Below are 17,875 nucleotides of genomic sequence, written 5' to 3' on the forward strand. Positions count from 1 at the left end.
TGTACAAGATTATTATTATTATAAAATATTATAAAAAGGATAATATACTGTGCATATAAGATTTTTCAATCTCACTGCACAGATACAGAAGGAAGGTATATCTATCAGTATTTATATTATCCACTTAAAACAAAGGTTTTTTCGTTTACATAAATCGTAATATGTAAAATGGATTGACAATACACATACAGCAATCTATAGTTTCAACGCGCAAGGAAGAAAGGAAGGCTGTGCCGAGGCCATGTCTCTCATAGCCCTTTGTATATTTACTGGAAGCAGAATAGAGAGCGCGTACTCTCCTTTCACGGTCCAAGCGTACGGCAAGTGCAGTTGCACCGAGCGCGTGCAAGCTGAGTCACGGCCTCATCGGAACATGACGAATTATTGGTCAACCAGGTATCCACAGGTATAAATATCTATCCAAGATGCTGCAAGATTAAATATTATATAGCGGGATGGCGATCCTTGTATCTTTAGGAGAAAACTAAGCAAAGCTCATGTTTCTTGTTTCATAAAAACATATATGAAATATGTAAACAGTGTTCGATGTACGCAAAGATCAAGTAACCCAAAATAATTGGCACAAGATTTACTTTAAAACTTTACAAATCATAGATTTATCCTATTCTCATACATTGAGCCATTTAATTATGTTATAACAGATTAAAAAGGGATGAAAAATCAATAGCGAATTTTAGAAATATCTCTTCACACAATACGATTGAAAGACTTAAGTGTTGCATTTTCTAAAAATATCTTCAAGCGGTTTCAGTTATCGAGATATGATTAATAATTCATAACGGATTAATAACGTCTCGGAACTGCGTATCTGCTGCAGCCTTCGAGAGATAATTAATAGCATATCCTCCACGTCTCGAAAGCGCACTGATAGAAATTAGATCGCTCATTCTTGCGATCGGCAGTGGCACGAGTCGTTGAACAATCGATGATTTGCGTGATCGAGAGTGGTGAGAAAGCAATGAAAAAGAACGAAAGAATCACGTTTACGTGCGTACATTAATGCGCGCGGTTAACGATACGATGAGAAACCGCGGCCATGCATCTTTCTTCTCTAGGCGTTGATAAACTTCGCATTCCCCGAGAGAGGATTACGAGTCCGCAGCAGCGGTTCGTAATTCAAAGTCGAATGGCGAAGCTGAAAGGAAAAGAGGGGAAGAGGGCATTTAAATAGAGTCGGCGAGAAGAGCAAGACGTGCGGTGAGAAGAGCGAGAGAAAAGTGGTTCCGGCTGTGTACATTTTCTTGGTATAAAGGCGTTGCTACTTTGCGCCGCAAATTGAAACCTTCGCTCTCGCGCTGCGGGTTGTTCGATTAGAAAGTAATTATGGGGATATCGCGTTCCCGGGGGAACGAGTAATTTTCTTAGCTGACTACGAACGTGGCCCCGAAAGAATTTGCATTCGAAATGCACAGCTGAGCTTCTCATTGTACAATGTCATGGCAAAAACATCGGGCAGAAAATAAACGATCGATTGAGAATTAAATACTTCATTCAATTTTAATCGATCTGTAAAATTCACATCACGAATTTATTATACGTCCTGCGCTTTGTGTTTCAATATTTTATATTTGTTTTTAAATTAACAGAATGAAACGTTTGCAATTTACGCGAGTATTTTCTCCTCTTTCTTCCCATTATCGCCACTTATCAACAATTAGCTGTTCTGAGAAATGCAAAAAAAAAAAGTGTATACAAGTAGGAGTTAACGAACGAAAGATTGTCGCGGTTCTTCTTTAATTTCGGTACATTTGATATATGTATTATGGCTGCATTTTACGCTTATTGAAGCAATTTCTTCGCTAATTAAATATCAGACAAAACTTTACGGTGCGCGACAATCTTGTGGCTTGCAGCATTTTATGAGTCAATCACGCTAAGTATGCACGCCACCTGCGGCACTTTATGCATTAAAACAAAGGACCCCAAAATGTTATATATTCTTGGGAAACGCCAGCTTTTCAAAAAAGATAAAAAAAAATAAAATATAAATAAAATATAATTAAACAATTATTTTTAATATATAAATAAATATGTAAATGATTATGTAAATAATTAATGTTAATCAAAAATAACTTAATATTAGGAAATTATACGTATATTTATAATTAAAGCCGTGTAGTATACTATTCTTAAAGAATAGTATACTCTTTAATTTGTAAATTGATAAATTTGAATCGTGACATCTCTATAAAAATTTATCTCAATTGATTTCATATGCTACGTTTATATATTTTTATGTTACACAGATTGCATTATATATTGTAGATTTGATATTTTTGTTAGATGAGAATTTTTAATGATAACTTCTAATAATAGACGGCTGCAAACAAACGATTTTATTATGCAAAAATTTGATATTTGAACGCATCTGTAATTACGCGATAAAGTCTCTATTCTGTAATACCCACGCAAGTGCGTTACTCGTTTCGTGCGAACAAATCGATCGATTCTGTGCGTTCGTATTATTATCATATAAAACCGTATCTCTGCGAATATAATGAGTAATCTGCATCACATTTATTTCGCGAACAAAGACAAGATCGACGGGCGTAACAAACCTCGAGATTGCTAGATCGGGGTCATTAGTCATGGATAATCAACATAAAAATTATCGCTGCCTCGTGCATGTGTACTGGAAATAACTAACAACGCTGGAAAACACAAGTGGCGGAAGCGCGTGGCGACAAAAAAGGGATCGGTGTAAATTTCAATCTTGTGTCTGTAGTCGTCTAATCTTCTATCGTTCGTAACTTACAAAACTCTCGAGATACTTGAAAATTAATTATGTATCTTAGAGCAATCTCTGAATAATCGCGTTATGAAAAATCACATTGTTAATTGCATTCCAGTGCTGTCAGAGTTTCAGTACATTGTCGGTATTAAAATACATAAAGAATATAATCCGTTACAAAAGAATATGATCCGTGAATATTTCTGATAATTCTGGCAACGTAACTTTTGAAAAGAAATGCACTCATCGCTCCGTAAAAAGATTTTTTTATTTAAATCTCCACAGTTCGTATTTTACAAACGATTACTTATGCGTTGAAGAAGAGGAGAGAGTGGGTATTATTTTTTCCGAAACATTATTCAATATTTCAATTAAATAGTTTTATATTTCAAAAATATATGTGAAATATATGAAATTTTTTACCATATGTACTCTTATCAATATTTTATACCGCAGAATTAATTATCACTACTTGTTTCATACTGAGTTGTCATGATGAGTTGTTTCTCATTTAAAATATATCAGAATTATAAATGTTGAAATATGATTTGGCACATTCACAACATTATTAAAACATAGGAATATCTGCATTGGCTACCTCGGCACGTACGTTTGTCATCCCGTCATCCGTATCTCAAGAAACACCTGAGACTCTTAACACGTGTTTGGACATATTCACAGACAGACCGTGTGACGGCTTTATTGGCTTGCTCGAAAGACATCTTTGAACTAAAAAAATATCTCCTTAAATAAAATAAATTGTCAAAATTATCTAGAGAAATTCTCCAACAAGTAATTTACAATTCTCGTAACAAGGAAATCAGAAAATCAATTCAAATCGCAATGCTTTCATATCTGCAATGTATACATGCCTCGTTTTATTTCCATTATCTTTTCTTGTTAAGCAAGACTTTGCAATAGAAAGTGATATACAATTTTTTATTATTTTGCAGATAAAAGTGTATAGTACATATCTCGCATTAAATCGCTCTAATCTTGCGCCAGAATTTTTAAAAAATTGAAGCGAAGTGAGAAATCTAAATAATACGAATCACTTTGTGAAAATCTAGCACTACTTTTTTTGTCAGCTCGTTAAGATTCGTTTCGCATAGAATAGAAGTCTTGTCTCTCGAGCAGAAAATTATTCGTGAGAATTTGTTACCAAATTCATAAAATGCCAATTTAAAAACTACGTTTTTCATTGTCTTTTATTGACCAGTATCAACTGCGTATTGATAAAAACTGAAGATTACGTGATAGAGGCAGGAGAACTTTATTCTTAATCGTACAGGTGCAAAGTTTGCCGAGGAGAAAAAAGAGAATCTATAATAAGATAATTATAGAATATTCCACTTGCAGCTGGAAGTGGCAAGAACGACGTGATAATAATCAAACGTTCAATGTTCAGAAGTTTAAGAAATATTAAAGAATAAAGTACAGAAGTCAAGATAATGTAGATTTAGAAATGAGTAAGTAATTATAATAAATATTAAATAAATAGTATTTTAATTGATCTCTATGTTTTTCTACCGTCAAAACAATCCTTCTTAGTTCTTGCAAATATCAGCAGCAGTTTCCAAACCAAATGTGTTAACTTCCAGCTATTATGTTTATCTGTACTGACAGAAATAAAAAAAAAAAAAACATGAAGTTTTGCATTTTTTGCATTCTTTTTATTCTCGAAGTTCTTTGAGAGGTATGTATATGTATATAAAAGATAGGTTTTTCTATCATACAGTTATCTAGAGGCAATGATTTTCAAGCCATGAAAGGTGTATTAAAATGAGTAAAAAAATCCGTAGAATAAATAAAAGCAGAAAAATTTGTGTATGTGTGATATGTTAAAACATTTCTCTTCTTGCTATCATTGTTTAACTGCCTACAATACTTTTAGATTGTTCATCAGATTACACATGTGTCAATAAGAGAACCCCAATTATTATTAACAAAGTACATGTACTTCTACGTGTGCTCCAATACGGATGTAATAAACATCATACATGTAATCGACTACGACGTGGCGGAACGACAGACTTGCGTCAGAGAACTGAACCCAAACTTCGATCCTCATTCACGAGTGCAGGTGTCCATCGAGCGGGATTTCCGCCCTGTGCTTCTACATCCCTCTCGCTTGAACGAATTGAATTTTCTCGTCGTTCATGGATACCAGGCAAATAGCCTTTGGTACCAATCTCGGTGCGGACGTACTCGCGTCGGTGCAACTGCACTCGGTGAGTATCACCAACGGGTTCAGTGCTAGAGTATCGACCCGTAGTGGCTCATGTCAGTTCTCTCCTTTCTCCTTCGTTCTTTACCCTTCCTCTTCACTTGCCCGAGGAATTATAGTCTCCCACTCCTATTTTCTATCGCCGTTCCGCTCGGTCCGCCCGCGCGCTCTTTGTCATGCTCTCCTAGAGTACTCGCGGCGACTCGTAAGGTCCATATTCGCATGAACGTAGATAGAAATTTCGCTCGTATGATACAACCTTGCTTTGTTGTGCATGCGCGTGAATCAACGACGTATAACGAGGAAACAGCACCCTGTGTAGTATCTTTAAAGAGCCGAGAGACTTGTTCTTTACATCGAATCAACAAACCCCTAAATCTATTTTATTCCTTTTATTTGAATAATCCAACAATGTCAAACATGCTATGATCTTTTTGTCATTTATAATCAATATTTTATATTTGGCAAAGTCTAAAATTTATCAATTATTTAAATGTCAAGTAATAAATTGATGACATGGAATGATTACTTTGTTTCTTACATAAAGAATAATTATGAGAGCAAGTAATGAGAAATGATAAATCTGCGTGTGTCATTATCCTGAATCACCGTGGTTACCAGAAAGCACGCAACAGGAAACGTTCCTTTACAATCACGTTCTTCTTTCTTGGTAACGGAATTTTATAAAGACAAAAAAACAATGACGTGTTCATAGCTATATCACGATTTCATGATTAATGTATCGAAATTAGTATTTACTATGCAAAACTAATATTGGACCCATAATTAAATACGTAACAAAGATTAATCTTCGAAATACACACAAGAAATTCAATCCCTTTAAATTTAAAACATAGACAATTAAATTACTATAATAGATACACACCCAATGGCATATCTAGTCGCTATGGTAATAAAATTAATTACATGCGCGATGAATACTTCTACCGTCTAAAGTCTAATATTTATCGCAAATGTGTTAACAATACAAGAACAGTGACTATCCTTGATTTAACACGTGATAGCGATAAGTAAGATACAAAAATTCTCTGTTAGAATGAGATAAATATTCGCGAATCAAGAACTGCAAGCGAAAAACATTAAAATAGAAATATAAAAAATATATATTAAATATTAATAAATTACATTACATATATTAGTATGAATTAAACAAAAGCTTTCTTACAAATATAAAATATACGATTACGCAAAAAATGATTAACATTGTTCTTTGTTTGTGGAATGCATAATTTTGTTACAATTTCTTTATGAATCTGTGAAATTATTCTCCATGAACTGAAATTCTCCATAAGACAAAGATAACACAAGAATGCAGCTCTGATATTATAAACAAACATAAATTTTCTTGTTTGCATATCCAACAGTCGACGGCAAACAAATAAAGGGCCGGAGCAGCCAGGACGCCGTTGCCGTTCCTGGACCTCGCCACTCTCGAGCTCGGCTCATTTCGTCGTCGGAGTGGTGGTGCATAGCTCGACAGCTGATCACACTGGTGCGTTGTCGGGGATCTCGGCGTTCTCCCTCGCTTCAGTCGCAATATATGTTGTGGTTCTGCTTGGTGCGTTCGGTCAGATCGGTCCGGGGATCATCTGGTGCGTGCACGCGTCCGCGATCGATCGTCTCTGGAACGACACTCGAAACGACTCCGGAACGAATAAAGTTTTATAGTTGGTAGTGGTACATCACAGTAACCAGGCGAATAAAGTCGATACGTGGAGTGGAATCGTGTGGAATACCCGTGACATATCCTTGGTTTAGTGCGAAGACTAGTGTGATCACTTCGTGATCGCTTTGTACCTGGAACACATCTTCGTTTCGAGTTTGACAGATCGAAGAATTTGACAGATCGAAGATGCAGAGCGTCATCGCCGTGGTATGAATTCGGACGTCGCTATCCACGTAGCTGAGCCCACTTTCGTCCGAGGGTGAGTTGTCTTTTAAAATCAAGGCGTGTGTATATGTGAATATGTAACAGCTTTAGTGTTATCCTTAATTCTTTTTGGCTATGCGACATGGATACTACGAATCTACCTTGCATCTACCTATGCTTCATTATTCAGTAATCAATTGAGAAGGGAAGAAATTAATTAATTCTCGCAAACATTCTTTTAATTTACTGATCAATCCAATCAAATGGTTAATTAAATTTGCGAAATGAGACGTGTAACATAACGCGCCACGAAATTGAATCTCGTCTATGTATGTATAATGATAAAGACACTGATCACATAATAGTGCATACTTCATCCGGTCATCGATATATCATTCTTTCGCATCTTTATCGAGAGGAAAAATGCCTTTTCCCATTCAAAAACGTCGATTCCAATATTTTGTCTATTTCTCTAATTTGCGATGCTTTGACAATTTGATAAATGGATGAAGATGTACGGTTTATAACTGTAGTTTGTACGAATTATTGTCGAGACGACCGATATCGCGTGATTGCACAGACTATTTCTACACATTTCGATTCGAACGCAATTACTTTAGACGTCTTTTATTTCCGTGATACGCGGCATTATTTGCAGCACACGGAAGAATCTTCGATAGAGATGTATTACGTACATTATTTTACGTTATTTTTGTAACTGCTATCATTATGCGTTTGTGGCATCTTACTTTATGATTTTTATGGTCTATTATTAGAGAGGATATTTAACACGTGTGATGTGATTTATTTTAATAAAGTTATGAATAAACGCTTCGAAACTTTTGATTTTCTCCGCATATTCAATCCGCCTTTCAGAAATAGAATCAAGATGCGGGTTACTTAATAGACACTTTGACTAGCGGCAACCAGAAAAACGTATTACGATAAAGTGTTGCATCGTGCACATGTCGCGTATATATGCGATATCACAATTTAACAAGGAGAATTTGCGCATATCAAACCGAATGATCGCATTTCTATTCGGAGAATTATTGTCTATTGCTGGACAATGCTCGACATGTTTTACTTTTTAATAATCATTCTTCTCCATGTTTTTCGCTATTATAAAAATTAAATTCTGTTTAATTAAGTATTCTATTAAACACGAAGTTAAATATAGTACATACATTTAGCAACTTATCTTGAATTATAGTACGAAGAGTTTTAACTAATTAAAATTAGTTTTTTTGTCTATGTATGGATGTATGGAAATATATATATATATTTTTTCTATTAAATATCATTTAATTAATTCTAAAAATTGTGCAAATAAAAAATCGTGAATTTACTTTCTCCATTATTCTTTCGCATAAAATGATAGAATGCGGGTAATTACGTCTTTTATTACGCCTGAATTAAAATTTTATCAATTGGAGCGTTGCCAGTATCAGCTCACGATTATTGTCATTAATATGGGAAAATGAATCTTATATGGCTAAGCGCGACTCGTTAGGAATTAATTTAAATTCTATCTTAGCACTGCATCCAGAATTGAAAAGAAAAATCTCTTTCTCGTATACAAATATCTCGGCATGCTTTCGTACCTTGTCGGATCTGCAGAATTGATTCCGTGGTGAGCAGAACGTTTAATTAATAAGAGCTTGAACCGAGCTATTTTGCCTTCGGCCTGATCGAGAGGTTTAGCTGTTCAAACAAAGAAGATTGCCTGGCGACCGGAGAGCGATTCTAGAACGTCATTTGGGATAATAAAGCGGATTCCGAGATCTCATCTCGATCTTCTCGCGCCTAACTGAGGGTTGCTGACGCAGCGGTTTCAACGACAATGAAATACGCTGTTGTATCTCGTATGCGCAATATGCATTTGCACGAATCATGTATCACAAACACGCAACTGACATGATTCCTGACACGTGCGTGTTCTGCAAAAACAGCACGCGCCGTAGCTGACTCCCGTTGGCGCATACCTAGCTGCAAATTGATCCCTTCGATTTTCGAGATTCTAAGCGAGCGAGAGATGCCCGGGAGTGTCGCATCAATGGGATTCTGTATACATAAGAGATATGCTCTGAATTATAGTATACGGTGTTGAATTAATCTCCTTTAGGGTTTTCTATACTCAGATTCGATGGGGGCTGCTCCTTTCTCTTTCCGTTCTTGAATTGAGAAAGAAGTAATTATGTTCTTTTTTCTACCGTTATTATATTATTTACACTTTTAATTTTTTTTCTCTTTTTATATATAAAAAATTGATCTTCTCTTTGTCTTTTTTTTTTTGTTTGATCGGCAAATATTACTCGTCAATTTATATGCGATATAGATAATTTGTCCTTATCAAGAAGAGCACTGAAAAGAAATCTGATTATATTAAGAAACCATATATTTACAAAACATTATAATGATGCTAGTGACAGTTTCATCTTCTTTTGCGTCATTAAATTTCTTCATCATACATCATTTATAAATTATTTTCGCTTTTCGATTAAAATGTAATGCGTGTTAATTACATTAATTTGAGTATTATAATATATATGTCGGTCATATTAGATGAATTTATAGAAATTAGGAAGCGACAGAGTCTTCTCTCGATGAAACGTTATATTCTTTCTCTAGCTGAAAGGGACGATTATTCAAAGTTTGCGCTCGTTCAGTGCATCTGCACCCGGAAAGCTTGTACATGTGTTTGCGTATCTTTTTTGCTGATTTACATGATAATTTGCATAAAGAATATAGTGAGTGAATCTAACTATTTTTGTTCGTAAAGAGCTAAGATATTTTTGTCGTTTAATTTATATAAATTTTACATTAATAATGAGATAGCATTATTTTGATATTTTACATATTTAATTACTGTTTAGATTTGCACGCGCAAAAAACATCAAATGTACATATTAGTTTAATATATTGCATATTTGTAAAGCGTAATTAATTTGATATGCAATATATAACATTGTACTCTCTTTGACTAATTACAGAATTTATTCGCAAAATCAATAAATCGTATAATTCTTGTTGCTTGTGTATAAATTCACAAATAAAAATTGTATAACTTTCTAGATTAAAGTGCTGTATAAAAACAAAATATAAATAGAGAATTCATTATATCCAAAGTTGGACAAATTTTATTTCATATAATGAATTAATTATAACAAATAAAACTAAAATATTTATTTGTAGATAATAAATAAATTTTTGTTCAGAACTACTTTATATTTGTTAGTATTAAATAAATTTTTATTTTTATTTGTATCAAAATTTATTCGAATAAAATTTTATTCTTTATTTCTTAGAATAAAATATAACATTAGTTTTAAAGTTTCTTTTTTTACCCCGATTTTAAACAGATTAATTCTCTAAATACTCCGACAATTCTGAGCCATTACTTTAAGTGCACAAAATGTCTTAATGGAATTCCAAGTATTGTACGTTGTCTAAATACTCTGCGGAATATAGCTTTGACAGTTTAGATTTATCCGTATTTTTTAGTAGCATATTTAAAAATAAAAATTATATAAATGTAAAAGTAGATTTATTGTTTAGCTTGATAAAACATTATGTTAACATATATAAATATCTATTCTCTCTAGCACGACTGGATGATGGCTGATCTAAAGAATCTTACTCTGAGCAGTGGCGGTGCCTCCAGATACAGCGGCGATGAACAGGTGCAATTTATCCCAGGTGGAAGTAATCAAGTGACAATCAGATCACCCCCTCCCTCCCTCCATCTGGAAAATCTCAATAATGCGGTCCATGGGTAAGTGGACTATAATTCTTTATTTTGCGCTATTCGAAATTGAAAAATACAAGATAAACATCAACCAACCAAAAAAACAAAATTTTTATTATTGGAATAGGATTAACTTATAGCAACAATATGTAATAGCAATAAAATGTAATAGCGATACACTTGCAGCCAACTTAAATATTCTTTTGATAGGCAAGGCATCACTGAATTAATATAGGCCGTTTTTAATTTGTTGAGTAAATTAGACTATTTGAATTATAGATCGATAAATATCGATTAAAATATCGATAAATAATAAATTGTTGAAAACGCGTTCAAACTTCTACGCGAGAATATATGATAAATAAGAATAAAAGGCGAAAGATTTAAAACATATCACGCATAATTATATAAAACTTTTTTTCTAGTTATATATGAGAGAAAAAAAATCGCAAAAAATTGACAGCATAATAAAATTATGCTAACAATAAGACTTACTTATACAAGTTTTTATCTTTATATACAAGAATAATCGGCAAACAATTATTACGTTTTATAAAGATGATCGTATTAATTTCATTAATTTAACGATTAATTTCATCAATCATTGACTTTAAATCGCCCGAAAATCCATAAGTGAAAGAGATAGCGATAGTTATAGAATATTTAAAAATATTCGATATCAAAAGACTATACTGCTTGGAATGACAATCGATACTAATTGTCTCAGGGTCCCTATAGACCATCACGGTCAAGGTTTTTGACCTCGTCGTGGAAGCTTCGATTAAGCATTCCTCGAACTTGGAAATACCGAGACTAAGGAATATGCGCGGCATAAGACTTATACTAACATAAATATGTGCGATTAAAGTTTACTATAATATGAATTGAAATTTCTTGAGAAGAAGCATCGATGAAGTATCGCAACATACAATCGGCTACTTTGCCTTCTACGAGTCTATGACTCAGTGCTAACATAAATACTGCCATAACGGATTGGACAAAGACACGTCTCCTTTGTGACTTTTTTGAATCAATCGAGCGAATAAAGAGATTGTGCATGCTACTGTGTGCTTTCACCACATACACACATTTTGCCATATATAAAAATTATACAAGTTATATATATATTTTTTTATTGAGATAACTAGATGTAATTTAACTTTTTACGCATTATATAAAACTTTTTTTACTAGTTATATAAGAGAGAAAAAAAATCGCAAAAAATTGACAGCATAATAAAATTATGCTAACAATAAGACTTACTTATACAAGTTTTTATCTTTATATACAAGAATAATCGGCAAACAATTATTACGTTTTATAAAGATGATCGTATTAATTTCATTAATTTAACGATTAATTTCATCAATCATTGACTTTAAATCGCCCGAAAATCCATAAGTGAAAGAGATAGCGATAGTTATAGAATATTTAAAAATATTCGATATCGAAAGACTATACTGCTTGGAATGACAATCGATACTAATTGTCTCAGGGTCCCTATAGACCATCACGGTCAAGGTTTTTGACCTCGTCGTGGAAGCTTCGATTAAGCATTCCTCGAACTTGGAAATACCGAGACTAAGGAATATGCGCGGCATAAGACTTATACTAACATAAATATGTGCGATTAAAGTTTACTATAATATGAATTGAAATTTCTTGAGAAGAAGCATCGATGAAGTATCGCAACATACAATCGGCTACTTTGCCTTCTACGAGTCTATGACTCAGTGCTAACATAAATACTGCCATAACGGATTGGACAAAGACACGTCTCCTTTGTGACTTTTTTGAATCAATCGAGCGAATAAAGAGATTGTGCATGCTACTGTGTGCTTTCACCACATACACACATTTTGCCATATATAAAAATTATACAAGTTATATATATATTTTTTTATTGAGATAACTAGATGTAATTTAACTTTTTACGCAAGTTAGATATACTTTGTATATATAATTGCGTGATAAAATAGAAAAGTTAATACTTCATTCAGTATTTTAAATTTTTAAAGACTATGCTATTATGTTCTAGTGTCATACATGAAAAATTGATAAAAAACGAGAAAGACTTATAGGATAAAACTTCGTAAAGGACAAGGTGTTATAAAACTTAACAAGTACGAATATACACAGAGAACCGCTTAGAATCAATTGAAAGTCTATACGCGACCTAGAATTTCTATTATTGCATATGAAAATCTCAATCAAAGATAACATATTAGCACTTTTGTTAAATTCTATTCTACTGACTCATCAATTATATTAGAAGTTAGAAATACAAAGACACGTATTTCAGTAAAATATTCCGCTGAAGTGTAATATACTTTTGTACATATTCATACAAAATATAAAAATAATAAATCAAAATTAGTTTAAAAAATTATCAATATTACATTGCGTTTTCTAACCCTACTTAACTTGCGAAAAATCTTTCAAGATGAATTTAAAAATAATATTTTTCATATGATAAAAATGTATGTAAAACACACAGAGTTCTATTTTTCTGTATATACTGATATTTACATTCAAAATTTCTTAAAGATAGTCAAAATAATTTTAAATGTATTGATAGGCGGATGTTTGCAATAAAAATAATCATAGGGCTGTCGATGAAACCGGTAATAAGAAAACGAGGAAAAATTCTTTCGATGAACACGGTCTCATGATTTTTGCAAAAAAGTTAAACCATGATCGTGAATCTAATGCAGAGATAAAATCATACACTCACAGAAATATTTACATCCTCTTGACAGTAGCATTTCTATCACACTTAGCTGTAGTAATTGCGAAGGTGATTACGCAAAATTGCAGAAACAGCTAATCTCGTGCACGTTTTTTTCCCTTTAATATTAGAAAATAATAAGCTTTCACGTGGCTAGAACTGCAGCAGAAAATGTAGCAGAAAATTTACGACAGGAAACGATGCGCACGCAAAATTGTGATCAGTTGTGAGATATTGCTTCTTATATATGTTGGATCATATGGTGATAATTATTTTTTTCATCAATACATTTACAAGTCAATGAGTCAGAAAATATATCGTAAAAATTTAGATAGTATAATATAAGCAAGTACCATATTTATATACTATTATTTGTGTTGAATTTAAATGTAAATATAAATTAAATATTTAGTGTCTTATTTAATTTCGCATCTATATTCAACGTTTAATAGCATTTCCAAAAGACAATGCCTCTCAACGTCACAGATTAATTAATGGGATCGGTATCATCTGTCCTGTGCAAAATGAATGCAATCTGTTAAAAAATATTTTTAAAATGTTAAAATGGATGAGTGATTAACATGCGCATCGTTTCCTCAACATTGTGCGTTTTTAAATTAATTGCGATTCGCGGATATTCCTAAAAAAATACATCCAAAATCTCATTAATTTTTAATAAATCGATATGCATTCTTAATTTTGTCGCTTAAACATACGCTACACGTACACCTGCATATATCATAGCAAGAGTCGCGCGTTAGTTATTTAATTTTAATGTGTACGAGCTGCGCTTCCCAAATCAGGCGGTAAAGTAATGTAACGTACAATGATCATATATGATTCAATATGTTCCATTCTTGCGAGAATACGTAGGAACAGTTTAGCGGATTTCTTTACGATTTATAAAGCAAGCTAAACTTATGTGTATTATCAAACAAATGCAGATGTATTTAATTAATAAAACTCGCAATTAACGATCGGGCAAAATGTTACAGCGGCTCGCAGAACAATCTCCACTGCAGTTGCAACGGCACCACGTCGAATGGGGCTGCAACTGCGGTATGTACCGGTGGTGTTCTGGCCAGGAAAGTGCCGAACCATAGCGGCGCCAGTCCCGGGCAAGGCAATAAAAGGCCGGCGGTGTCGCTGACGCATCTCCCGAAGAGGCCGCCGGTCGACGTGGAGTTCAAGAACCTGGCCTATAGCGTGTCCGAAGGCAGAAAGAGGGGTGAGTTTCGGAAAGAAAGTGGCAATTACATTTTTAATTCCAGGAGAAAGTCAATTTCTGTTCCCGCGCACAGTGCACATTATTGAGTCATCATTCAGAGGCACAATAAAAAAAAAAAAAAAAGAGAAGAAGGTAAACAGCATAACGGGAAAAGAACGAGAATCCACGTTCGTATTTTTTTTATTTTTTATTTTAAGGACGCAGTTACTTATATCTCGAAATAATATACCGGCATGATGTACTTTCAATTTTGCATTACTTCGGAGCAATAAAAATTCTCTGGATAATTCAAGATGACAGAGTGATGGGATTTAAAGTGGGAAATCGAATATGCAAAGAGCTATTCAGTAGGCTTTTCATCTATCAACATGTGTGAATGACCTGACCGAAAAAATCGATAGAAATGCACGGACAGGTTCCCGTTTCGGCGCAGATGCATCGTTCTTGGTGCAAGTGCACTAGCAATAAAGAGGTCAGCCAGAGGTTTCGTCTGTCTGAGGGATGTATAATCCTCGAATACATTCTCTATACAATGGTGTGGAAAATATCACAATTTTGGCAAGAGTCTTAACGAGAATTTTGGCAATCAACGACGCCAAAATTGAAAAAGACTTGTAATAGACAGTTTCTATTATAAAATGTTGCGATCCATTTCTATATATGTAAGATATACGCAGATAGTATCGCTTTTAATCACGAAATTTAATAATAGCACATTTGATATATATTTTTTTATAATTATATAATGATGTGCTTGAAAAGCTTTCTTCAAAATTTTTGAACAAAATACTATATTATGGAAATCTCCAGCAATATAGCCTGCGTTGCAAATAAACTTTTCGATTATAGAAGAACACATCTATATTTTCATTTTCTTCATAATTTCTCAATTTTGTTGCAGGATATAAAACTATTCTGAAATGCGTAAACGGAAAATTCAGATCTGGAGAATTAACAGCCATTATGGGACCTTCCGGCGCTGGAAAGAGCACGCTTATGAATGTTTTAGCAGGTTACAAGTAAGTAGGATAGAAAATTAACAATATATTGGGATAAGTAATAAAATTGTATATGATTAAAATTGCATGTATCTAAGTTTCTGCCTTATTCTCTCAAAATTTTTGACGACAAAATTTTAATCGTTTTCGATGACGTCTTAGAACGTCCCATTTGAATGGCTCAGTACTGATAAACGGAAAGGACAGGAATCTCAGAAGATTTCGAAAGATGTCGTGCTATATTATGCAGGACGATCGACTTTTGCCGCATCTGACTGTTTACGAAGCAATGACTGTTTCAGCAAATCTGAAATTAGGGAAGGATATCAGCGCGACTGCCAAGAAAGTAGTGGTACGATAAGCGGAAATTCTTCTTTTATCGCGTTTAAAAAAAAATATAAGCTAAAGTTCAAAATTCGATTCCTGAAGTTCGTATATTCATATGCAGATTGAGGAGATTATTGAGACACTTGGCCTACGCGAAGCCAGCAATACGCAAACCCAGAATCTCAGTGGAGGGCAGAGGAAGAGGCTGTCGATAGCGCTGGAGCTTGTCAACAATCCTCCGGTTATGTTTTTCGACGAGCCAACTTCCGGCTTAGATAGTTCCGCTTGTTTCCAATGCCTCAGTTTGCTCAAATCTTTAAGTAGGGGAGGTAATGTTCTCGCAAAATGTTTTTTTACGAACGTCTCGCATTTATAACATAACATCACTGTATACATGCGGGAATCTTTTACAGGAAGAACGATTATATGCACGATCCATCAACCAAGTGCGCGATTGTTCGAGATGTTCGATCATCTGTACCTGCTTGCCGAAGGCCAGTGTATATATCAGGGCAACGTCGGTGGCCTAGTGCCCTTCTTGTCATCGATGGGTCTCGATTGTCCAAGTTATCACAATCCAGCGGATTACGGCAAGTATTCGATGAAATTTCAATTATCCTATTTCAAATGTCGTTTCTATATATACGTATGTAGAAAATTTTAAATCATGATCTTGTGCGATCATTGTGAATTGATTCTTTAAGAATAAAATTAATTTTATTTTCTGAATGGAATGTATTTCGATATATTTTACAAAATATATTTACCGTTAAAATTTCACAGATTGCTTTACAAATTCGTCGATTGTTAAAATTGTACTTCCATCGCAATAATATGATACGCTAATGAAATTTTATCGGTTCAGTGATGGAAGTCGCTTGCGGGGAGCACGGCGAGTGCGTTCACAAGCTCGTGATGGCTGTGAATAATGGCAAATGCAATAATTATCAGCATCATCAAGCAGCCATTTCCGCGGCGCAAACGGTTTCAAACGACATCGCCAAAGAATCGCCACAAGAGCAGACGAAATCGGAAGGCGCTGCTCTGATACCGAATGGTGTGGCAAAGCCGCCAACTGGCACGACGATGATAAATATGCCGGTTTCTTGCACAACGTCATTGCTGGATAGCGTGGAAAGTATAGAGCAAAAGGTTGGCTTTCCGACGAATGGTTGGGTGCAATTTTGGATATTGCTCAAGAGGACTTTTCTATCGCAAATGCGAGATATGGTAAATAAGATATACGTTATCTAGAATATTTCCTCTTTCATTACCTTTTTTTTACGGAAAAATAACACAAAATCTCTACTTAAGATATTTTAAGATATTTTGTTTTCATTCTGAGTGTTACTTTCACTCTGTCCTCCAACAGACGCTAACAAGGGTAAGATTGATTTCGCATATAATCGTCGGCTTTCTGATCGGAGCGATTTATTATGACATCGGTAACGAAGCCTCCGAAGTTATGAGTAATGCCGGATGCGTCTTTTTTACGGTGATGTTTTTAATGTTCACTGCGATGATGCCTACTATATTAACATGTGAGTAATTTGTAATCATGTAACCGCCGCGAGATATATCGATGATCTTGATTTTGTCATCTTTGTCGCAGTTCCGATGGAAATGTCCGTATTCGTGCGAGAGCATTTAAATTACTGGTACTCGGTGAAAGCCTTTTACTTCGCAAGAACTTTGGCGGATTTGCCGTTCCAAGTAAGTATAATTTACGCTCTCCATGTTCAATTAAGGCCAAACTAATCGCGACTCATGCACAATATTAAATTATTGCAGATGGTATACTCTATAGCCTATGTGATGATCGTATACTTTATCACGTCGCAACCATTGGAAACGGAGCGTTTTCTTATGTATTTAAATATATGTATACTGACATCATTAGTTGCACAATCTATCGGTCTGCTAATAGGAGCAGCAATGAGCGTGGAGGTAAGGTCGATAAAGTATATATATATATA

General features: G+C 34.2%; 1 protein-coding gene across 1 annotated transcript in view; it reads left to right on the forward strand.

The window, feature by feature from the left end:
- Positions 1–6,443: 6,443 nt before the first annotated feature.
- The window catches only part of LOC115238265 (ATP-binding cassette sub-family G member 4), a 19,377-nt gene continuing 7,945 nt past the window's right edge, over positions 6,444–17,875 (forward strand). The window contains exons 1-11 of the mRNA XM_029811929.1: positions 6,444–6,925; positions 10,476–10,645; positions 14,342–14,574; positions 15,476–15,593; positions 15,735–15,924; positions 16,021–16,228; positions 16,313–16,489; positions 16,765–17,129; positions 17,272–17,440; positions 17,512–17,612; positions 17,691–17,846. Of these exons, the coding sequence (XP_029667789.1) occupies positions 10,485–10,645; positions 14,342–14,574; positions 15,476–15,593; positions 15,735–15,924; positions 16,021–16,228; positions 16,313–16,489; positions 16,765–17,129; positions 17,272–17,440; positions 17,512–17,612; positions 17,691–17,846 (1,878 nt within the window). The 5' untranslated portion in view covers positions 6,444–6,925; positions 10,476–10,484. The remainder of the gene's footprint in view (positions 6,926–10,475; positions 10,646–14,341; positions 14,575–15,475; positions 15,594–15,734; positions 15,925–16,020; positions 16,229–16,312; positions 16,490–16,764; positions 17,130–17,271; positions 17,441–17,511; positions 17,613–17,690; positions 17,847–17,875) is intronic.

Source organism: Formica exsecta, unplaced genomic scaffold, assembly GCF_003651465.1.
Source record: "Formica exsecta isolate Colony F162 unplaced genomic scaffold, ASM365146v1 scaffold33, whole genome shotgun sequence".
Lineage (NCBI taxonomy): Eukaryota > Metazoa > Arthropoda > Insecta > Hymenoptera > Formicidae > Formica > Formica exsecta.